We start from the raw sequence: 21236 nt of genomic DNA on the forward strand, positions 1-21236 counted from the left end.
AGTGGCAGCAGCAGCGTCCTCTAGTGGCCCCAAACTCTCTCCACGCTGTGCCTGCCCCACCTGCCTTCCAGAGTGGCCCGCAGTGTCCAGGGCATGAGTGAGTATGTTTGTCTAAAGCCCCCCTCAATCCACACAGGATTTGAACCCAGTAATACAAGTAAACCACAGCTATGTGCGGTGTGTTCATGTGTCCACAAAGCCAAGGTTAAGCTCTAGATTGCTGCTGTCCAGAGAAACACAAGGCGAGCCGCATATATAACTGTAAATGTCCTTGTAAAGGAAAAGGAAACAGATGGAATTAATTTTGAAAATATATTTTATTTAACCCAATACACCACAATACTATCCTTTCAACATGTAATCAACATAAAATTGTTAATGAGATATTTTATGTCTTTTTCATTCCAAGTCTTTGAAATCCGATATGTATTTTACAGTTGTGGCATATCTCACTTAGAACACTAAATTTTCATCAGAAATACTGATCTGTACTTCATAAAATTTACAGCTGAAAAAGCAGATTCACATACCTGCATTTCTCCAACTTTAAAAGTTTTCCATTAACTGAATCAATAATAGTTTTGAAATTTAAATGTAAATTAATTAAAACTAAATTAAATCAAAAATTCGGTTCCTTAGTCACACTATTCACATTTCAAGTGCTCCACAGTCCCATATGGCTAGTGGCTCCTGAATTGGACAGCGCAGGACTGGGTCATGAAATCAGTAGGAGGAATACAGCATGCCCCTGTGAAAATAAATCACACTCACTGTGCCAGAAAATTATTTGCAAACTTAAAGTCTCTGGCCAGGGTTTTCCAACTTAGAGTGCGCAGAAGACTTGCTTGGGGAATTTGCAAGAAATACAGATGCCCACCCCACACCCAGAGAGCGGCCTCTGAAGGTCTGGGGTAGGGGCCTGGAGTGTGCATTGTGATGAAACCCAAGAGCTACTCTTTGAGAAGCACTGCACAGTGTGGGCAGACACATAATCACAGCAGAGCTGTACCCCTGGTTCCCAGCTGGTTACAGGACACACCAGGCACTGTGCTCAGCCAGGACTGCCAAAGATGGGCCACAAGACAAGCCACTGGAGTATGTAGAGAAAAGAGGTTTTATTATTATTCCTTCATTCCTATTTTAGCCTATGGTCTGTGTAGTTTATGCATAATTTAGTATACATATGTTGGGAAAACATACTAAAAAATTTTTAATCAATAGGGGCAAATCCAAAATGTTTCAGCCCATTGTGTGAAACAATGGTTCTTATCGTCAAGAAGCTTTGAGATGGGGAGATAATGTCTAATGTGGCTAAACAAAAAACAGGATAGAAGGAAGGGCCGCCCTGTAGAGTAGTGGTTAAGTTTGCGTGCTCCGCTTTGGAGGCCAGAGTTCACTGGTTTGAATCCTGGGTGCAAACCGACACACCACTCATCAAGCCATGCTGTGGCGGCATCCCACATACAAAATAGAGGAAGATTGGTACAGATGTTAGCTCAGCGACAACCTTCCTCAAGCAAAAAAAGGAAGATTGGCAACAAATGTTAGCTCAGGGCCACTCTTTCTCAAAAAAAAAAAAACACAGGTAGAAGGAAATGCACACTTTAAGAAAGCTAAGGACACTCTCCATGAGGCAAGTGCAAGGTTGAAGTCATGGGGAGAGAACAGCATGAGTCATGCTTTCAGAGGAAAGAACAATTTGATTTCTCTGGGGCAGTGTGATTATGGAGGCACTTGGACTTTATTTAGTGGTCGATGAGGGATCATTGCTTCTTGCTGGTATGACATATGCCCTGGTTTAATAAAGCAGGTGAACCCAATATATGAGCAACAGGGTAACTCGACTCAAGTGTATACTTTAAGGTGCATGCTTTCCACACAGGCTGGATCTGGTGATCCTACCACCCTTCGATGCTGTGCGCCACCACCACCCCTGCCACCTGCCCCACTGCCTGCTCTGTCTGCTGCCCCCCTCAACACTGGGCCAGTCTGGAGCAGCTGGTGGATGGACCACATACCACAACACCACCATCACCACTGGGCAGCCACCATTCTCTGCCTACAGGCCACGCAGAGTCACCATCACACTGAACATGCACTTTTATTCCAGGGATTCCCAATATTCTAACAGGGTGGAAGTTCTGACAAGGCAGGCCAAGACCTCTGGATCTGGCTTGGGGATAAACTAAGGCTCGGAGACCATGAGCCCCAGGCCTGTGTTAATGGAGTGAGCAGCCCCCACCTGCACAGGTTTAGGGTCTGGGGTCCTAAACCCTGGAGGCGAGGTCGACTCTGTGCCCAAGGCTCTTCGTCTGCAGGCCCTGAAACATTAACACGCAGCAGTGATGCTCCTGCACCAGCTGGCAGTGGGGGCGCACTCCAGCAATCATCCACACCCCCCACCCGGCATCCCCAGCGACCAGAGGACACCACCACCGCGAGAGCACAGAGCAGTCATGGGGCAGAGTGAAACCAGCTGGCTCAGACCCCCTGAGAAGCTCCTACCCTCTTAACTCAAGACTCTTAACGGGGAGAAGGTATACAGAGCAGCTCAGAGGGCACACCTCCCTGGCCTCAGAAGCCCAAAGGAAGCCAACTCCAGCCTGGCTATTCCCAGGCATTCAGGCAGTGATCCCTCCACTGCCGGCTGAGGTCCTCAATTGTGTCCCGAAGCATCAGTGTCCAGTCGTCACCCCTCCGCATTGGGGTGCAACGTGTCTCCTTGTGCTCCAGGGCTAGGATCTCCAAGGGAGTCTCTGGGGTCAGCCCGGCAGCCAGGACAGCTTCGGGGAACTTGGCTGCAGAGGCGGGGGCCAGACAACACCGGGGAGGGCTGTGGGGGGGTGGAGCAGGTGGGAACAAGAGGGCGGGAGACAATAGAGGGACAGGTACAGAAAGGAGAAGGGGAGGCGGGAGGAGAGGGGACATGGGAAGGTGGGGGTAGGGTGGGGCACGGAGGAGAGAGACAGATGTTTGGTGCCTTGAACTCACCTCTACAATGACTCTGCTGGACAAATTGCTCCCCCCGTTGGAGGCCCATCTCTACCACCACCTCTGGCAGTGGTTCCCTGGGACATCTACCACACCCCCTCTTTTTGGACCACAGTTCTTGGGGCACCGTGCCACAACACCCACCATGCTTAGTAAAGACATTTGTTCACACTCGCATTTCCTCTGCTTGGAGAGGAGGAAGGTCCCTGAAAGTCAAAGGGTCCCCCAGTGACCCAGGTGCCCCCGGCCCATACCTGGGCTGCTGCCCGTCTGTCTGCTGGTAATGGTAGCTCACGGCCACGGCCGAGTGAGGGCACAGCAAGTACTGGTTCTCTTCCCAGCAGCGGCCCATGGTCTGGGTGATGGTCTCATTCGACACCGACTCAGACGTCACCACCTCTGAAAGCTGACAGGTCCCAGGGTCAGAAGCATGGGAATTGGAGTGGGGGGGAAAGTGGGGAAAAGGTGATAAAAAAACCCACCACATAACATAGCCACATAAACACCAGAGACTCAAATGAAATGTTTAGATCAACAGCTCAGATTCAGCTCAGAGAAAAATCTGAAGTTTCCCAGGTTTAAGCTGATTTACTCAACTTGGAGCAAGGACAGGTTTGAGTTTCAGGTCAATAAATTTAGTTAGATTTAGCTAATGAATGAGCAAATTAGTGCATAGTCCTGTTCGACAACTTGAGGGAACACAGAAGGTTAAGGGCATTCAAACAATCCTGGCACTTTGTTGTTGGTGCTCCCCCTGCCTGTGGGAACACCTCCTGTCGGGTCCCACCCAGCTCGTGTAGCTCCTCCTCCAGGAAAACTCCCCACTACCCTCAGACAAACGAAGACTCCCTTCTCAGCGCCCCTGGGTGCGGATGGCTGATTTGATCATTCTGTGAAAATACACTGTGGATGGTTAATTTGATCATTCTGTGAAAATACTGTGTGCTTTGGATGACCCAAACACCCTGCAGGGACTCAGTTATACATTGTTTATATAGTTACCTGTCCCATTAGGGTTCACAGAGGACAATGAATCTATTTTATTTATCTTTGGATCTCTAGCACCTAGCACAGTTCCTGGCCAGGGGGATATGGTATCTGTCTTCATGGAGCACCTCATTTACATGAGGAGAAGGAATGTGGATGTCAAAAGAAACCATTAACCAAATAAGTTGATCTTTGGCTGTGTTATGGTCTGAAAGTTTGTGTCCCCCTCCAAAATCACATGTTGAAATCTTAATCCCAAGGTGATGGTATTTGAAGGTGGGGCCTTTGGGACGTAATTAGGTCATGAGGGTGGAGCCCTCACGGATGGGATTAGTGTCTTTATAAGAAGAGGCCAGAGAGCTGGCTAAATCTCTTTCCACCTTGTGAGCACACGAGAAGGTGGCCATCTGCAACTTGAAAAAGGGCCCTCCCCTATCCCAGCCACGCCGGCACCCTGATCTCAGACAGCCAGCCTCCAGAACCGTGAGAAATAAATTTGTGTTGTTTATAAGCCACCCAGTCCATGGTACTTTGATATAGCAGTCCAAACTGACTAAGACAGGTTGCATCAAAAGAAGCATGGACTCCAGAAGACAGAAATTCCACTCCAATCTGCATGCGCGGCTAAGCCCAGAGAACTGTAGCCAGTTCTGGGAACAACCCATTAAGATGGGCATTGACCATTCAAAATTATGTCATGTAAGGGATCACTGAAAGAACCAGGAAGGCTTAGTGAGGACGTGAAAATCCTCTTCAAATACGGGAATCAGACTGCTCGCCAGTGCACAAACTAGACGGAGCAGACTCTAGCTCAACACGAAGAACTCTGTAATGCTTAAAAACTGATGTGAGGTAGTGAGGTTCTGGTTACTGGAGATACACACAGTCTGGATGACCACTTGGTGGGAATGTGGTAGAGAAAATTAAAGGCAACTTCAACATACGAAATCTTTTTTTTCTCACATAAAATAAGTGACCATCACCAGGTGGCATTAAAATTAACAGCAATCCCTCCCATCTGGATTCCTACCACTCTGAAGAGAGAAAATTTCTCCTTCTCCTTTAAAAAAAGCTAACAGGACAATGGTCTCTGCTCATTCTGGATGGGCAAGGTGGTTTCCAGTTGTTGCTAATACTGGAAATCAAATCAAGAACAACAATAAATACAAATAATATTTAATATATCAAGCCCTATCTTTCCAGTAGTATACAAAGTACTTCATGGGTATTATTTGACTTAAATCTTCAACAATGCTATGAGGTAGGCATTCTTATTATCCCCATTTTACAGATGAGGAAATTGAGCCACAGAGTTTAAGAAACTGGTCCAAGGTCACAGAGCTGGCTTGGAGTTGAGCCCTGTATGACTCTAAACCAATACTCTCTGCGGCCTCTCTTCATTCAATAAATGAAGCCATATAAAGTGAAAGCAAGTGTCCCCTTCTCTCGAACAGCTTTTCAAGCCCCATGTCTGATCTTGTGGCTGCAGCCTTTCCTTTCTCCATGGTGTGTGGGTGGTGACTCACCTTGCTGTGCAGGTCCTTGGGTAGACTCACACTTTGGGTCCTTTCAAACTGCTCCATGAGGGCTCTTGTCACCTGGCTGTCAGAGCCAGAGAGCAGCCAGAAGATCCTCTCCATGTTGTAGGGCACCTGGGCAGAAAGGCAGGGTCCCAGGAGTCGCACTGACCTCAGCCCTTGTCTGTCCCCACCCAACCAACACCTGGGCCAGACGTGCACACCTCCCGACAGGTCCCACCTGAATGTCCATAGCTGATGCCAAGGTTGGTTTGACAGCCTTGGACAGAGAGAAGTCTCCTCGCTGGACAGTCCTGTGGATGACGTCATTGCGGTTCACTGCCACAACCAGGCGGATGGGCAGGCCCATCTTCTGAGCAATGCACCCAGCTTAAGACGAGAGAGGAGAAGAACAATGGTTTCTTAGACGTGGCACCAAAAGCACAAGCAACAGAAGAAAAACTAGACAAACTGGACTTCATCAAAATTAAGAAACTTTTGTGCTTTTTGAAGATTTTGTACTTCAAAGGACACTATCAAGAAAATGAAAAGACAAGGGGACCAGCCCCGTGGCCGAGTGGTCAAGTTTGCACGCTCCACTTCTGCAGCCCCGGGTTCACCAGTTTGGATCCTGGGCACGGACCCACACACCGCTCATCAAACTATGCTGTGGCAGCATCCCACATAGAAGAACTAGAATGACCTACAATTAGGATATACAGCTATGTACCGGGACTTTGGGGAGAAAAAAAAAAAAGAGGAAGACTGGCAACATATGTTAGCTCAGGGCCAATCTTCCTCACCAAAGAAAGCAAAGCTTAAAAAAAAAAAGGAAAATGAAAAGGCAAGCCACAGAATGGGAAAAAAAATTTGTAAATCATATAGCTGATAAGGCACCTGCATCCAGAATATATAAAGAACTCTTACAACTCAACAATAAAAATACAAATAACTCAATTAAAAAATGGGCAAAGGACTTAAACATTTCTCCAAAGACGATATGCAAATGGCCAATGAGCTCATAAAAGATACCCAATAGCATTAGTCATCAGGAAAATACAAACGAAAATCACAATGACACACCACTTCATACCCACTAGGATGGCTAGAATCAAAAAGCCAGATAATAACAAGTGTTGGTGAGGATTTGGAGAAATTGGAACCCTCACACATTTCTGATGGGAATGTAAAATGGTGTGGCCATTTTGGAAAACAGTCTGGTAGTTACTCAAAAAGTTAAGCATAGAGTTACCGTATAACCCAGAAATTCCATTCCTAGGTATACGTACTCAAGAAAAATGAAAACAGGTCCACACAAAAACTTACACACATATGTTCATAGCAGCATTATTCATAATACCTAAAAAATTGCAACAATCCAAATGTCCATTAACTGATGAATAGATAAACAAAGGTGGTATACACCAATGGAATATTATTCAACCATACACAGGAATGAATACTGATACATGCTAGAACACGACGAACCTTGAAAACATTATACTATGTGAAAAAGCTAGACAAAGGGGCCACATATTGCATGATTCCATTTATATGAAATGTCCAGAATAGGCAAATCTATACAGACAAAGTAGTAGATCAGTGGTTGTCTAGAGCTGGTGGGAGGATGACGGGAAATGGGGAGTGATGAGAACCAGGTTTCCTTGTAGGGTGATGAAAATATTCTCACATTTATTCTGGCGATGGTTGCACAAATCTGTGAATATACTAAAAACTATTGAATTGTATACTTAAACAGGTGAATAGTATGTGTGTGAATCATATACTAATAAAGCTGTCACCAAAACAAAGAAGAAAGAAAGAGGAGGAGAATGCCACCATCCTCCGATACTGTCCTCTGTGCCACCCACTGTCACCCACTGTCACATGCTTGCTACATTTGCAGATGAGAAAATCATCTGCATCTGGGAAGCTGAAATGACCCATCCAAGTCCAGCTATGTGGCAAAGTAAGGATTCACGCTCGGTCTGTCTAAGTCCAGAGCACATGCTCTTGTCCCCTGACTCAGTGTCCTAGAACCAGCGCCTTCAGACTGCATCTCCAGGAGAGGCACCAAGGGAGGACAGGGCGGCACCACTGGTCCACCCTAACAGCAGTTTCTGTTTGCATGGAACAAACAGGAAATTCCTCCCCTTGAGAGATGGAGAGCCCAAAAAGGAAATGTAGTTTAGGACGGTTGTACCTTCTATGAATGGTTTCTCTCTGGTGAGTAGTCAAGGGGAGTTAAGGATAACCAGACCACCCTAATATTGCTCTTGATTTTGCAAAGCACTTTCACATTCTTACTTTACTTGACCCTTTTGTAAACATCATGATATCGTCATATGACAGAGGAGGAGTGGAGGCTCAGGAGGGTCCATGGGATTAAGGTCAACAGCTAGTTCTTTAATTTTCATTATTTATTTATTTTTTGGTGAGGAAGATTGGCCCTGAGCTAACATCTGTTGCCAATCTTCCTCTTTTCTTTTTTCTTTTCTCCCCAAAGCCACAGTACATAATTGCATATCCTAGTTGCAGGTCATTCTAGTTCTTCTTTGTGGGATGCCAGCACAGCATGGCTTGATGAGCAGTGTGTAGGTCTGCACCCAGGATCCGAACCGGCGAACCCCAGGCCGCCAAAGCAGAGCACATGAACTTAACCATGCAGCTGCGGGGCTGGCCCCAAAAGCTAGTTCTTGATGGAGCAGGGACAAATAGGAGGACTCTCTGCAAATGTCTATTTTGTGCCAGGCACTGTGGTTGGCCTTGGGACACAAGCAGGCTCCAGGTGGCGTCATTCACTGGAGTGTGGTGGGCTTCATCCCACAGGTGGTGAGAAGGCTGAGTCATCCTTGCCTAACTACCAGCTCACCTTTCTTTCCATCCCTGTGTTAGTGGGAGAAGTCAGGAAGACTCCTGACCACTACAATGCTTTCCTGGTGTCACCTAAGCCATCTTGGTGCCCAGGAGAAGCAATGCCACTGACAGAACCATCAGAAACGGTAATTCCCATGAGGAGGCAGCCTAGCAAGCTGGCGAGGACGCAGGCTCTGGAGCAGCCTGCCTGAGCTGTAATTCTGGCTCCGCTATTGACCGGTGTATAACCAGAGACAAGCTGAATAACTTCTCTGTGCCTCAGTTTCCTCATTATAAAGTGGAAATAATAGTACCATCCTCCTCATAGGCACATGTGAGGACTAAATGAGTTAAAGACATGAAAAGCACTTGGAGCAGTGCCCGATGGTTGACAAATGAGTGCTCGATAAATGTTAATTACTATCGCAGATAACGATTTTACTGCCATGTGGCAATACAGCACTTTACCCTTACAAAGGTCACATACAGACATAAAGAATCTTATTTGTGCCTCATAGCAGTCCTGAGAGAGATGATAAGTGGTCCAATCTCCCTTTTATAGCTAAGGAGTTGAGTGTCAGGGTCCGCCCCACAGCCACTTAGTGAGGAAAGGACAGAACTGGGGCCAGAACCCCAGAGCTCTTGCTGCCTCACACAGTCTCAGGGTGGTGCGTCTAGGAGTGGGGACACACTGTGCCAGACGAGCCACTTGTCCTCACAGCAGGCACTGGCAAGGATGGGAGTAAAGTCTGTATTTCTAGAAGGGGGCACTGCCAGCCAGGCACAGCACGGAACCTTGACCTCATCTCTCCACACTCTGCTGAGCGAGGGTCAGGTCAGGCGGGCGGAGCGCATCATGGTTAACCCATCGTTCTCCCCCTGCAGCAAGAGGCCGGGATGTCCCCACGGGGCATCAGTGGGGAGCTTCCTGGGAGCTTCTTCTGTGTAGTTTCCCATCACCTTCAGAATTCGGACTCAATCTTTCTTCTCACAGTTGCAGCTAAAGGGCAGCTGGAGGGACTGCAGCCACAGGTTGGAAAGCCCATTTCCACCCAAGGTCTCCTTACCTGCAAGGTTCCCAGCGGCCCCCGTTGGCACAACCACCTCCACGGGGGGCAGGGGGTGTGCGTCTAAGGATGGCACACACTGAAAGTAAGCGAAGAAGTGGTGGGCCATTTGCACGAGGACCCGGGACCAGTTGATTGAATTCAGACTCATCAGATTGTGCTTCTTGACAAAAGCCACGTCAGCAAACACGGCCTTGATGGGCTCGTCAAGCTCATCGCTGTTTCCCTCCACTGTCAGGAGAGAGGGGAGAGGGCAGCTATCAGGAGCACAAAGAACGCCAGGTGGTCAGCACTCGCCTGCAACAAGGCCCTTGCAGGCTGAGCCCATCCTGCTGGGACCCTCGCTCGGCTTTGGTTTCTTCACTCTCACGTGGCTTGGCCTGGCTTCCTAGACTCACAATTAAGCTCCTCAAGGATAGAAACCATGTCTCATATTCTCATGGTCATATTTCCAATGTTTCTACCATTATATAAAGTAAGATATGAAGTATCAACCTTTGGGATATTGGGAAAAGAATTCCTTTTTGTACTCCATGCCTACCTCCTCCACTCTATGGGAAGAAGGAGGAATGGTTTATCTGATTGTGACATGGTGAGAGGCTGATCCTTTACTCCACGATCCTCTATTAGCGGTTAGGGAGGAAAGAGTCACTGTTGCCCTGTGCTCTGCCCTTCTGCCCTCATTTAGGCCACAACGGTGGGTGTTCTGCTCTCTGCTCCTCCATGGGCGTGGGCAGGACTTCTCCTCCCTGAGCTGGATGAAGTGTTGGGTAAATTTATGGATGAACTGGCTACTGGTCCACATTGCATTCTCCAATCCAGCTCAAGCAGCAATCAAGCCACTATTGATCTATCTGAAACCTGGGTCTATTTCTCCACTGAATCCAAACTTGGAGGAGAGGGGATAAGATTCACTGGGGGAAGTGCCAGAGTAGGCACTAAGGTTGTTATCCATTCCACCCTGCACTACCGTGTGGCAGCAGTAACACTGGGGATTGACTCTAGATCCACACACATGGGGATGTTTGCTGGGGTTCCAGGAAAAGAGTCACTGCTTTTAAGGGAGAATCACAGGAAGAGAGAAACTTGGTTACCTCCAGTAACTATCATATGCCACAAAAGGAATGAGCCTTCGGATTGGGGAAGGTGGAGCAGAGAATGCAAAGAACCTGGGTCCCTGAAGACACTGTTGAGTCAACCAATGGGGAGCTCACCCCACCTCTGGACTTTCAGTTGTATAAGCTGGAAAACATTCTTGTACAAGCTGGTCTGAGGTGGATTTTCTATTACTTGCACCCAAAAACATCCCAAATAATATATAATTAACATGTGCAGATTATTCCGTGCTTAAGAAGAACCAAGTACACAATGTACATGGAAATTAATGACTTTATAAAACAGTGCCCATCCCTACTCTCTGAGCTCACCAGTCTAAGGAACAACACATATTCACTGTTAGCTCCTGAACTAATACACCTCCTTGAAACCAAATCAGAAGATTCTAGAAAGCAAAGGAAGAACTTGAACAGTGATGCTAAGAAACAATAACTAATTTCTTTAAAGTCTGCTGCTTTATCTTCTTGAAGCTTAGAACACATGCAAACAGAAACACCCCTTCAGCTCCAGCAATAACACATTTCTGACAAACTGCACACATCTCACCCACTTTTATGCCACTATTTTGCAACTGGGCACCATTATCCAACCCACGGTCAGGAATGGAGCTTCCATGCATGCCCTTAGGTCAAAGCCTTACTATATCCGTGTATGAAGGGAGAAGGGAGTAGGCAGCAAGACAGAGGTACAAAAAACTATTCTCTGCTTTGATTCTAGGAAAACATGGTCCTAGATCCATAACTAGCAATTTTGCTGCTTGGGGTATAAAAGAGACCCTCAGGAGCCTGAATATTGTGCGTAAAATCTTGCAACGACTGCAGAAAAATGCAGCCAAACATGGGCAATTACCAAGACCAGTGTGTAAGATTTTGCTGACACCTGCATTAGCTAAACCATGACTTTTTCACTGGAATATGTATGTGCTCGCTAAAGAAAAGAGCACGGGGGGCTTGTTGCTCACTCTTGAACAAATGGACAAAGGATATTCATGCTACTCCCATGGCTAAGGTTTGTTTTCACTGTGCTTTTGCTCCCTGACAAAAGTGGTGTTATATAAAAACATCTGCTATAGGATTATACCAGGAGGCCAGGCCAGTTGTAGAAGAAATGTCTTCTGCTCCCACATTTGCTACCCTGCCAGATGAGTGACCAAATCAAGCCAGGCCTCCTGGACAGCTCACCCAGGGCTACAGCATACAAAAACCTCACCAAGACCCCTACCTTGGGGCTACCTGGAGTCTTACAGAGTATGAAAGGGGGAAATAAAAATGTCTGCTTCCACTCAAACTCCTGTCTTTCTCCACTCTTGATTTCCATAATGATTAAATCCATTCGGAAGAGATGGCCTGACATTAAAGGAGATGATTTTTTGCTTTTCCCTAAGCATGGAAGGCTACAATTCGAGATGTGGCTCAGGAAGGGCTGTCACCAGCAATGAGTGCCATTGAGTAGCTTTCTAATTTAAATATTTAGACCTGCTAACCAAGTGCATGGCTTAGTCTTTACTATGTTGTCAGGGAGGGCACAAGCTGTCAATAATAACGACACGTTCTCTTAAAATAATTATTTAGCATGTTTGTGCTCTCTAAACCTCATTGCCCTGGGACAAAATAGCTGCCTGTATACACGGCCCCAGCAGGTGGAACCTGCATGGAGGTGGCATTCTTTGGGGTATAGTTTTAAACCTGCACTTCCTAGGTTGTACTGTCAGTATTGGTTTGCGCACCTGTCATCTCCAATAGTTTACAAGACTATGTAGCCAAGAGCCTGCCCAGAGCTAAACCAAGGCATATACCAACCTCAAAACAGGACTGATGAAGGAAGGGAGGGAGAGAGAAAGGGGAGGAGGAAGGATGGTCAGCTAGTCAATTGACCTGTTTTGTTGCAGGCCATCTCCCAAAACAGACCCACCCAAGGCAGGGCCATGTTGTCCCTGGAGCCTCTGTGCCAGAACTCACCTCCAAACACATGGACATTCTCCTTGAGCACTGTTGTCATCTGGAGCTCCTGAATCTTCGTGCAGTGACCCTTGGGCAGCAGAACGATGATGTCCACGTTCTTTGCCCCTTGAACACTCTCAATGGCAGCACTCCCTGTGTCCCCAGATGTTCCTGAATGGGAAGAAAGAAGAACTCGTCCCTTTAGAACAAGGGAGATGGAAAAGGAAAGAAATGGTCCCTCAAGCATTGTTGCCAAATGAGGCAATATCTGCTTTCAGATACTTAGAAGGTAGGAACCTAGTACTTAATCTGGGGTCCATGAACCTCCAAGAGACCGGTGGATAGAACTCAGAGCATCTATGAACTTGGTACCACACACTCCTACGTATTTTATATATTTAAAAATATTATTCTGAGAAGGTTCCATGGCTTCCACCAGACTGTCAAAGGGGTTCATGGCACAAGAAAAGGTTAAGAATCCATTTCTAGAAGAACCGGTAACACAATCCCTGACAGACAGCATCCTGTAGGTAGATACCAGGACACAAGGGGCTCCAGTGCTGACGCCCACAACACACACCCACAACCACGGTGACATGCTTCTTCCTTTTCTCCAGGAAGTACTGCAGGAACTGTGCTGTGCAGCTCAGGGACAGGTCCTTAAACGCATACGTGACCCCATGCCACAGCTCCAACACGTTCAGCCCGTTCTTCAACCTGGACAGATGGACCACCTCCCTGTGGCGGAATCTGCTGAAGCCTCGGTCAATCAGATCTGCGAGGGGAGGGGTTGGACAGCAGGTAAAAGGCATTATATTTCCCTAAAGTTCTCTCTCAGTCTCGTTACACTTTTGAATTTGACCTCTCTATCTCCAGCTACCAGATAAAAGGCCAAAAATTTTTATCCTAAATGGTACTGTGTATGAATGTAATTGTATATTCCTAGAAAAAACTCTGGAAAGACATGCACCAAACTATTCAGAGTCCTCATAGTGATTCCCCCAGAGAGCAGAACTGGTACTGTAAGACTTTCATTTTTCACTTTATAAACTTCTTCATCATTAGATTTCTTGTGAGCATGAATTCCAATGGAGGTTCAGTTAAAGTCATGTGACAAACAAATCAATGTCTCATCTCTTCTAATTTTCCTTCCTAAAGATACGATGCTGTTTTTGGTTTGTTTGTTTTTGCATTACTCAGTCTCACATCTGTGCTCCCAGAACCTTGGGATGGTTTACACACAATCCTACCCACGACAGGACAGTCTAGAGCAGCGCTTCGCAAACTTTAATTGGCAAACCAGTCACCTGGGACCTTAAAATGCAGATTCTGGTTCAGTAGGTCTGAAGGAGTCTGAGAATTCTAATAAGCACCTAGGTAATGACATCAGTGCTGGTCTTTGGACCGCATTTTGAGTGGTCGTCTTCTCCTTCCCAGCCTCAAACTCTCACCATTACATTATGGATTATATCATATATTTGGCCCAGGGACCACCAGGACTAGCATCATCTGGACACTTGATAGGAATGCAGAATTCTCAGGCCCACTCCAGACCTATTGAATCAGAATTTGCATTTTAACGAGATCCCCCCAATCCACAGGCACATTACAGTGTGAAACAAGCTAGTCCAGGACACTCTCAAAGTTCCTGCTGGAATCACCATTCAAGGAAATAAAACAGCAAACTGACGGTCTGGGAGCTTAATATGCAGGAAGAAAAATCCCAACATTCAAGCTGGAGGCTTGAAAAGGTGTATTAAAAATAAACTAAAGGAAAAAAACTTTCTGCAGATCATTTCGGTATTCATTTCGCTGGAGGTGGGAGCTGGAATAGATGAACTCTTTGGGGATATTTCTGATTCTGGAATTCCAGAGCCTGGGAAAAAACCCAAAGTTTGGGAAATGTGACTAAAGATCTCCTAGGGATTGGGTAATGAATTTGCAACTCCGTGGCGGGCTAGGCTGGCAGGGGTGGGAGGGGGAGGGGAGGGGAGGGGCTAGGCTGGCAGGGGTGGGAGGGGGAGGGTGCTCACCATTTAAGTCATCTCTTGGAATGAGCTCAGGGCCAATGAAGAGGGCGCACAGCTCCTTCACCAGGCTAGGGTAGGAGAGCACACTCCACTGACGCAGGGTCTCTCTGCACAGCTGTGGGAGCTCCTCAGGCATGAAGAGGCCCCCGTCGGGTGCATAGCCAGAGAAGAGGGCCCCCTCAAAGTCGACCCGTGGGGTCATCCCCCGAGTGCTGATGTACCACATGATCCTGGGGGCCTGCAGAGGGGACAGTCCCAGAGGCACCTGGTCTCAAGCTCCAGCATCCCGTAGGCAAAGCTGATGTATACACAGCTCCCTCAGCTAGCTCTTGAACCATCACTCATTGGGGTGAGTGCCCCAGACTGGGAGCCTGGAGCCCTGCCTCAAGTCTCGTGCCAGTTTCACGTGGGACTCTGTAAATCGTGACCCCCTTCAATCAAAATGAGGCAATTCCATTGACCTACTACCTTGGGACAGGGTCTACCAGAGCAAGCCAGGAAAGGAGAAAGCTTGGTCCTCACTGGTGAGAAAGAAGGCCTTGGGTGGGGAAATAGCAATAACAGGCAACCACCATTTTGATATCCCTCTTGATAAGCAGATGACTGCTATACTTGGTCATACACCCTTTTGGGACATGTTTGAGTCCACTTCTGCTCAAAAAATAACCACCTTCAGTGTTTAGCAACATTGCCTATAATCTCGTGGTTCCCAATTCTGATCGTTTGTTGGAATCAACTTGGGAGCTTTAAAAAAATACTCCTACCTGGGACCCTACGTGGGTCAATTGAATTAGAATCTCTAAACAAGAGGCTCCTCACGCGAGTCTAATGTGCAGCCAGGGTTAAGAATGGGGGGTCAACTCATCCCAGTTTGCCTGGGACTTTCTTAGTTTTAAAACTGAAAGACTCATGTCCCAGGTAACTCCTCAGTCCCAGGCAAACTAGGACAGTTGGTCATCCTAGTTGAAAACCAGTGCCCTCCCTTCAGCCTAATCCTAGAAGAATAGTTACAAGTGCTGACACATATTACCCTTAATACTGTCCAGCCACGGCTAATTGGCCCTGTGTGGACACAGAGCTCTCTGACTGGGGTGGGGGAGGTGTCCAGGGCACCCTAAATCTAACTTTGGTCACAGTTCCACAACAATTAGGTTCCTAGGAGCCAGGTGCCATGTCAAGGAGCTGGACTTGAGCTCTGAACACCTTTCTCTGGATCATGGCTATGAATTCTGGGAGCTCCGACTTTAAAGCACCTCTTGGGACGAATTTGACTAGACGTAGCTCTCAGAACCAGCTTGGACTTGTTTCTGTGTCAGGGCCAGAGGGGAACCCCTGCCCTCTTGGGGAAGCTTTCCCCTATAAGAAAGTGTATGAGCTAGCCTTGACCTGGAGGAATTCTGGTTTCCTAAGCTGTGGCTCTAACACCTCTGAACCCATTGCGAGTGCTACGTGGGCTGCCGTGTGCCACTCCCACGCCTACAAATACAAGAGCACCCAACTTAGAGACAGTGTGGAACAAGGAGACAACAGTGACTCCATTTGGTACTCTGGACTCCGTCTTGTTAAAAATACGAAATTGTGCTGAACTTGCTGACTTGCCAAAAGGGAGTTATTGCTGAGAAAGGCCTTTCTGAAGGACTGTGTGAAAATATACTTTTTCTGACAGCAACAAGACGTCCTTGAGTAAGCCAAGAAACTGTAACAAATTTTCCCTCCCCAACAAAAAACTGAGGTAACTGTTCTGGGCTCTCTTTTTTTGCTAATAAAAACTTACTTTTACTCCTCAAGGAGACACTTTTTTGGCTGCTGCTGGAACCCATGTTCCCAGAACTGCAATTCTAAGACCCTAAACAAACAGTCTCCTTTTGTTTTACAATTGCTTCTTTTTTCTAAGCTGACGCCAGAGACAAGTTTGATTGTCCAAGTCATGAATCTTTTAAAAGCAAAAGTGGATACTACTAATAATTATGCTGGGACAATGTGTAAAGCCAGACCTGTCTCAGGCAACCCTGGGACATATGGTCAGCCTGAATAGGGGTGTCTGTCAAAGAAATTAAATCAGGGTAACTTCAAAAGCCAACTGCAGAGCCAGCCCTGAGGGCCTAATGGTTAGAGTTCAGCACTCCCACGACTTCAGCAGCCAGGGTTTGGTTCCTGGGCGTGGAAACACACCACTCATCTGCCAGTAGCCATGCTGTGGTGGTGGCTCACACAGAAGAACTAGAAGGACTTACACCTAGAATATTCAACTACGTACTGGTGCTTTGAGGAGGGGAAAAAAGGAGAAGGATCAGCAACAGATGTTAGTTCAGGGCAAATCTTTCCCAGCAAAAAAAAAAAAAAGCCAACTGCAGCAGGAAGCAGGCCCAGTGTTTCACAGAACACAACAGGGGTAGGGGGCCAGGGGCCAGCAGTGCCTTCAATAAGAGGAGGAATTTCTGAAATTCTGTGGCAAGGGTTAGACGCAGTGCAAACTGCCTAAGACCCTAAAGTAACAAGATGGAGATCCTGCCGGGCCACTTCTGGGGACCAGACCACAGGAAAGGAGACAACTGGCCTGCCAAAGTTGCCAAGCCATGAGGGCAGGGGCGGGGCAGGCAGGGCTATAAGGGACTGTGAAAGAAAACATCTGCAGAATGCGCGTCCCTGGGTGCCGGGGACCACAACACACCTGGGCACTGGGCTCTCTTGCGGGTTCCCCACTTTGAGGAGGACGGGCACAAACCGGCCCAGGAACAAAGGCGAGGGCCTGACACCGGGCTCTGCACAATTCAGTGTAAGGCCGCACTAATCATTACAGCACACTAAGCAGCCCCCAGCTGGCTTCACAGGGGAAGGACGGCCCGTGTTCTGTCCAATGACCCCAATGGGCTGCATTCTCAGGCCGATAGGGAAGAGCTACAGAGAATAACTATCACTAGGTTCAGTGTAAGGTAAACCAAATAGAGCAGTCTAGAAGCAGAAGTAGCCGCCACAGAAGGTGGCGAGGTCGAGGAAGAAAATCAAGCACTTTTGTTGGACCGTTGTATGGGCGCTCCAAGCATCCGACGGGAACTGGACGGAGTGATCTCTGGCGCCCAAGATTTAATAATTTGCCCTTGTGACTCCTCTGGACTCTATTTCAGAGTGGAGACATGTCAGAAAAACTCTGACCGACAACCTGGATGAATAACAAGGGAAAGAGGAGCCGGTCCTAAGGTCGGGAAACCTTTCAGGAAGGGCTCCTCCGCGTGGCTCAGAGAGGTGAAGAGATTTGGCGTGGGGGGAGGGTGGGGACTTGGACCCCAGCGGCCAAAGCCCCGCCGCCGATCGTTGATCGCAGACTGCGCCCCTCTGGGTGGAGGTCCCTGCAGGCCCGAAGCAGGCGCCTGCCTCTCTACGGTCACTGGGCACCAGTCCTCCGCTAGGCAGACCCTGGGCCAAGAAGGTTTTGATGAGGTCTGCAGCGTAAGGCTCCACTCCCAGCCTCTGAGAACCGCAGACTTCTCAGTTCCAGGGCTCTCCGAGAACTGCAAAAACCCTGCAGAAGGTACGAAACATCGGCAACCGCAACCCTCCCGGGTCCTCCAAGTCTGAGCGCCCGAACTAGAGGTTGCAGAAAGGGGGCAAGGAGGCCGACACGACCACGTTGAAGCCAGGGTCGAGCGCAACCGCGAGAAGTTCAAGAGCTCAGACATAGCGCTACCGATTACCCTGGGGAGGGTGCCGCGATCGCCAGGAGGGGACCCAGGGAAGGGACCCGGGGCCGAAGCGCGCGGGAAGTCTCGGCCGCCGGGGCCCCCGCACGCGTGGGGCGGTCACCGCGGCGAGCGAGCAGCGGAACCCCAGCCCCCGTCCCGGAATCGGCTGGCCTGGGCCCGAGGGTCGGGGGTCTGCCTGGGCCGGGGCCGGGTGGGGTTACCGGGTCCGGGGCGCCGGCGGCGGCTGGGCGCGCAGCGGGGCTGCCCGGCTCCGGACTTGCGCGCTGGGCTCGGCGGGCGGGGCGCTGGCTTCCGGGGGGAGAATGAGAAGGGCCCCGGGGCGAGGAGGCCAAGGGCGGAAGGAGCGGCGTGGGAAGAGGGGGAGGAGGGGGCGAAAGGGAATAAGGAGGGAGAGACCATTTATTCCTCACACGGCCTGTTTTTAAGGCACTTTGCTAAGTGCTTTATTCACAGTCTCTTAATCTTCATTGCAGCCCTGGAAATATCATATAACCCTATTTTTCAGAGTAGAAAACTGAGAGCAAGGTGGAAAAAGAAAGGCCCTTATCTGCTTGGGGCTTCTTGCTTCTCGTCTGCAAAATCAGACACTGGACAGACTCCTTGTCTCTCAAACTAGGGCTAGCACATTAGGAGTTCAGAATACACGGGATACATGACATCGTTTTAGCTCAAAAATTCTTTCTAGAAGAACACTTTTTATTAAACATGGATCTATTCTAACGTCAAATGGCTCCCCAATTTATTTTAAAGAAAAAAAGCAAGACGCTTAAAAAGAATGTCCTCCAGATAGGCCAAATGCCCGCGGATTCACATTCATCCTCTTGAGTCCCCTCCCGCTGAGGTGGCAAAGTTTGAGGAGCAGGACTGGACAGATGCTGGCTGAGGTTTAGTTGGTGCCTCTGGGCTGGACCTGGTCACTGCAGCAGGCCCAGGTGGGCTTCATGGGGACAGAGGGCATGGATGGCTACCCACTGGTGTTGAGGGTTCACCTTCCTTCCCCTTATTTATGACATTCTCCTAAACCTGTGGTCTCTGCTTTCTCAAGTTACCTACTCTCCAAACTTTGGCCTACACATGGTGCCCTTTTGACATGTCCACACGAGTCCATGCACCCTCCCTTTACTGACTCCAGTCTGGGTGGGTCTCAGATTCTGGAAGAAAGAGTCTGATTGGTCGCTGCTCAGCTAATGGATTATTGTCATGGAGTTCACACCCAGGCCAAGGGGGCCATTCCCAGAGAGTGATATAGGCCAGACCCCCACAGGGTCTCCAGCCTCTGCATCAAGTACGCTTAATCACTCAAAGGCCAGGGAAACTGAGGCCCGTGGCAAAAATGCCATGCAGCAGTGTTTCTTACAGTGCTCAAAACCAACCAGGATGGAGTCTCAAAAACCATCACAAGGACAAAAGTACCTTCCACAGAGTTCTCCAGCCAGGCACCTTGCCAGACTCACAGAGGCCTGCAGGACTTCTTCAAGATCCTGTGAGCAGGAGGAGAGGCCAGCAGCTCTTCCGTGAATTGTCATTTGACTCCCTCAGAAAGGAGAGGAGCAAAAGGCTCAGAGAACAGAAGTTTCATTCATTAGGAATCCCTGCCCGGGACATTTGGAACAGCGCAGCTACAAAAAATAAAACTTTCTGCACGCCCTCTGACGAAGACAGAATTCTGGGTGCCAAGCAGGAGCGGTGGGAATGTAGAGTTCTTTGAGACTTCTACACTAGATCAACATTTAATTTTTATAAGATTAAAAATTGCTTTTATTTTATTTTTATTTTTGCGTTTTGACCTTATGGATTAGAGTGCTTAGTAGTTTCTGGCTTTGAAGCCGATGAGCTGCAAAGCAGAGCCCCAGGGTCCTTGGAGTGTTGTGGCTTTTGTGTGTCCCTTCAAAGCCTTTTCAGGGAGGTACCTACAAGACTGTGTTACCGTGCTCTTCATGCACTGGGATGTAGGCGTTAGGGACAGAGCCCTCCTAAGGATTAGAAAGCACACAGGGCCTGGACTGCTGGAGGACAAAGTGACCTGCCAGAAGCCCTCCAGCCATGTGGAGGCCCAACACTCTGGGTTTTTCTAGCGTCCAAACTGGGCAAGGATAGCAAGGCAGAGGGGAGAGAAGATGACATTCAGAGTCAGGACACGCCTGTTGTCCCTGAGCAATTTTTACCTTCTAAATCCACGATTGATCGTTTCGCTCAATGTATGTGGTGGTTTTTTGAGGAGATGGGGTAATATTTAAGCTCAAGTTCTCGGAATCACCCTCAGGTCACTCTGAGTTTCTGACTCTGTAACTAAGGGTTCCAAATAAAGAGTCTTAAATTATCAAGCAAAACTTGACTGGCATCATTTTAATTGCCTTTTTTACAGAAATGGACAAGTTGATCCTAAAATTTTTCTGGAAATTCAAGGGACCCAGAACAGCCAAAATAACCTTGTAAAAGATGAACAAAGTTGGAAGACTTACACTTCCTGAGTTTATAACTTAGTACAAAGCTATAGTAATCAAGACAGTGTGGTGCTGATAAGGGTAGATGTACAGATTAACAGAATCGAACTGAGAGTCCAGAGACAAACTTATACACGTGTGGTCAATGGGTTTTTAACAAGGATGCCAAGACCATTCAATGGAGAAAGAGTCTTTCAAGAAATGATGATGGGGCAGCTGGACAGCCACATGCAAATCAGTGAATTTGGACCCCTATTTCACACCATACACAAAAATTAGCTCAAAATGGATCAAAGACCTAAATGTGAGAACTTAAACTATGAAAATCTTAGAAGAAAACATGGGTGTAAATCTTTGTGACCATGGATTAAGAATGGCTTCTTAGATATGACAACAAAATTATGTGCAACTAAAAAAAAATAGACAAATTGGACTTCATAAAAATTAAAAACTTTAATGCATCAAAGGCACTATTAAGAAAGTGAAAAGACAACCTACAGAATGGAAGAAAATATTTCAAATCATGTATTTGATGAGTCAAGTATCCAGAATACGTAAAAAGCTCTTACAATTTGATAATAAAAAGA

At 47.8% G+C, this 21236-nt stretch overlaps 1 protein-coding gene across 3 annotated transcripts; it reads right to left on the reverse strand.

Annotated features, from left to right (window-relative positions):
- Positions 1–298: 298 nt before the first annotated feature.
- On the reverse strand, positions 299–18535 carry THNSL2 (threonine synthase like 2). Of its 3 annotated transcripts, none has more exons than XM_023618763.2 (9): positions 18406–18535; positions 14508–14742; positions 13055–13249; positions 12493–12645; positions 9419–9649; positions 5737–5885; positions 5505–5630; positions 3246–3397; positions 299–2833 (listed from the first exon to the last, which is right to left on the reverse strand). In XM_023618763.2, exons 2-9 carry the CDS (start codon positions 14728–14730, stop codon positions 2608–2610), a joined length of 1455 nt encoding a protein of 484 aa, XP_023474531.2. In that variant the 5' UTR covers positions 14731–14742; positions 18406–18535; the 3' UTR covers positions 299–2607. The 3 variants fall into 3 exon arrangements, with proteins under 3 accessions (XP_023474531.2, XP_023474532.2, XP_070092303.1); XM_023618764.2 differs by having other exon boundaries at positions 18197–18461; XM_070236202.1 differs by lacking the exon at positions 18406–18535 and adding an exon at positions 17176–18024.
- Between the last annotated feature and the right edge of the window lie 2701 nt (positions 18536–21236).

This window comes from Equus caballus, chromosome 15 (assembly GCF_041296265.1).
Source record: "Equus caballus isolate H_3958 breed thoroughbred chromosome 15, TB-T2T, whole genome shotgun sequence".
Lineage (NCBI taxonomy): Eukaryota > Metazoa > Chordata > Mammalia > Perissodactyla > Equidae > Equus > Equus caballus.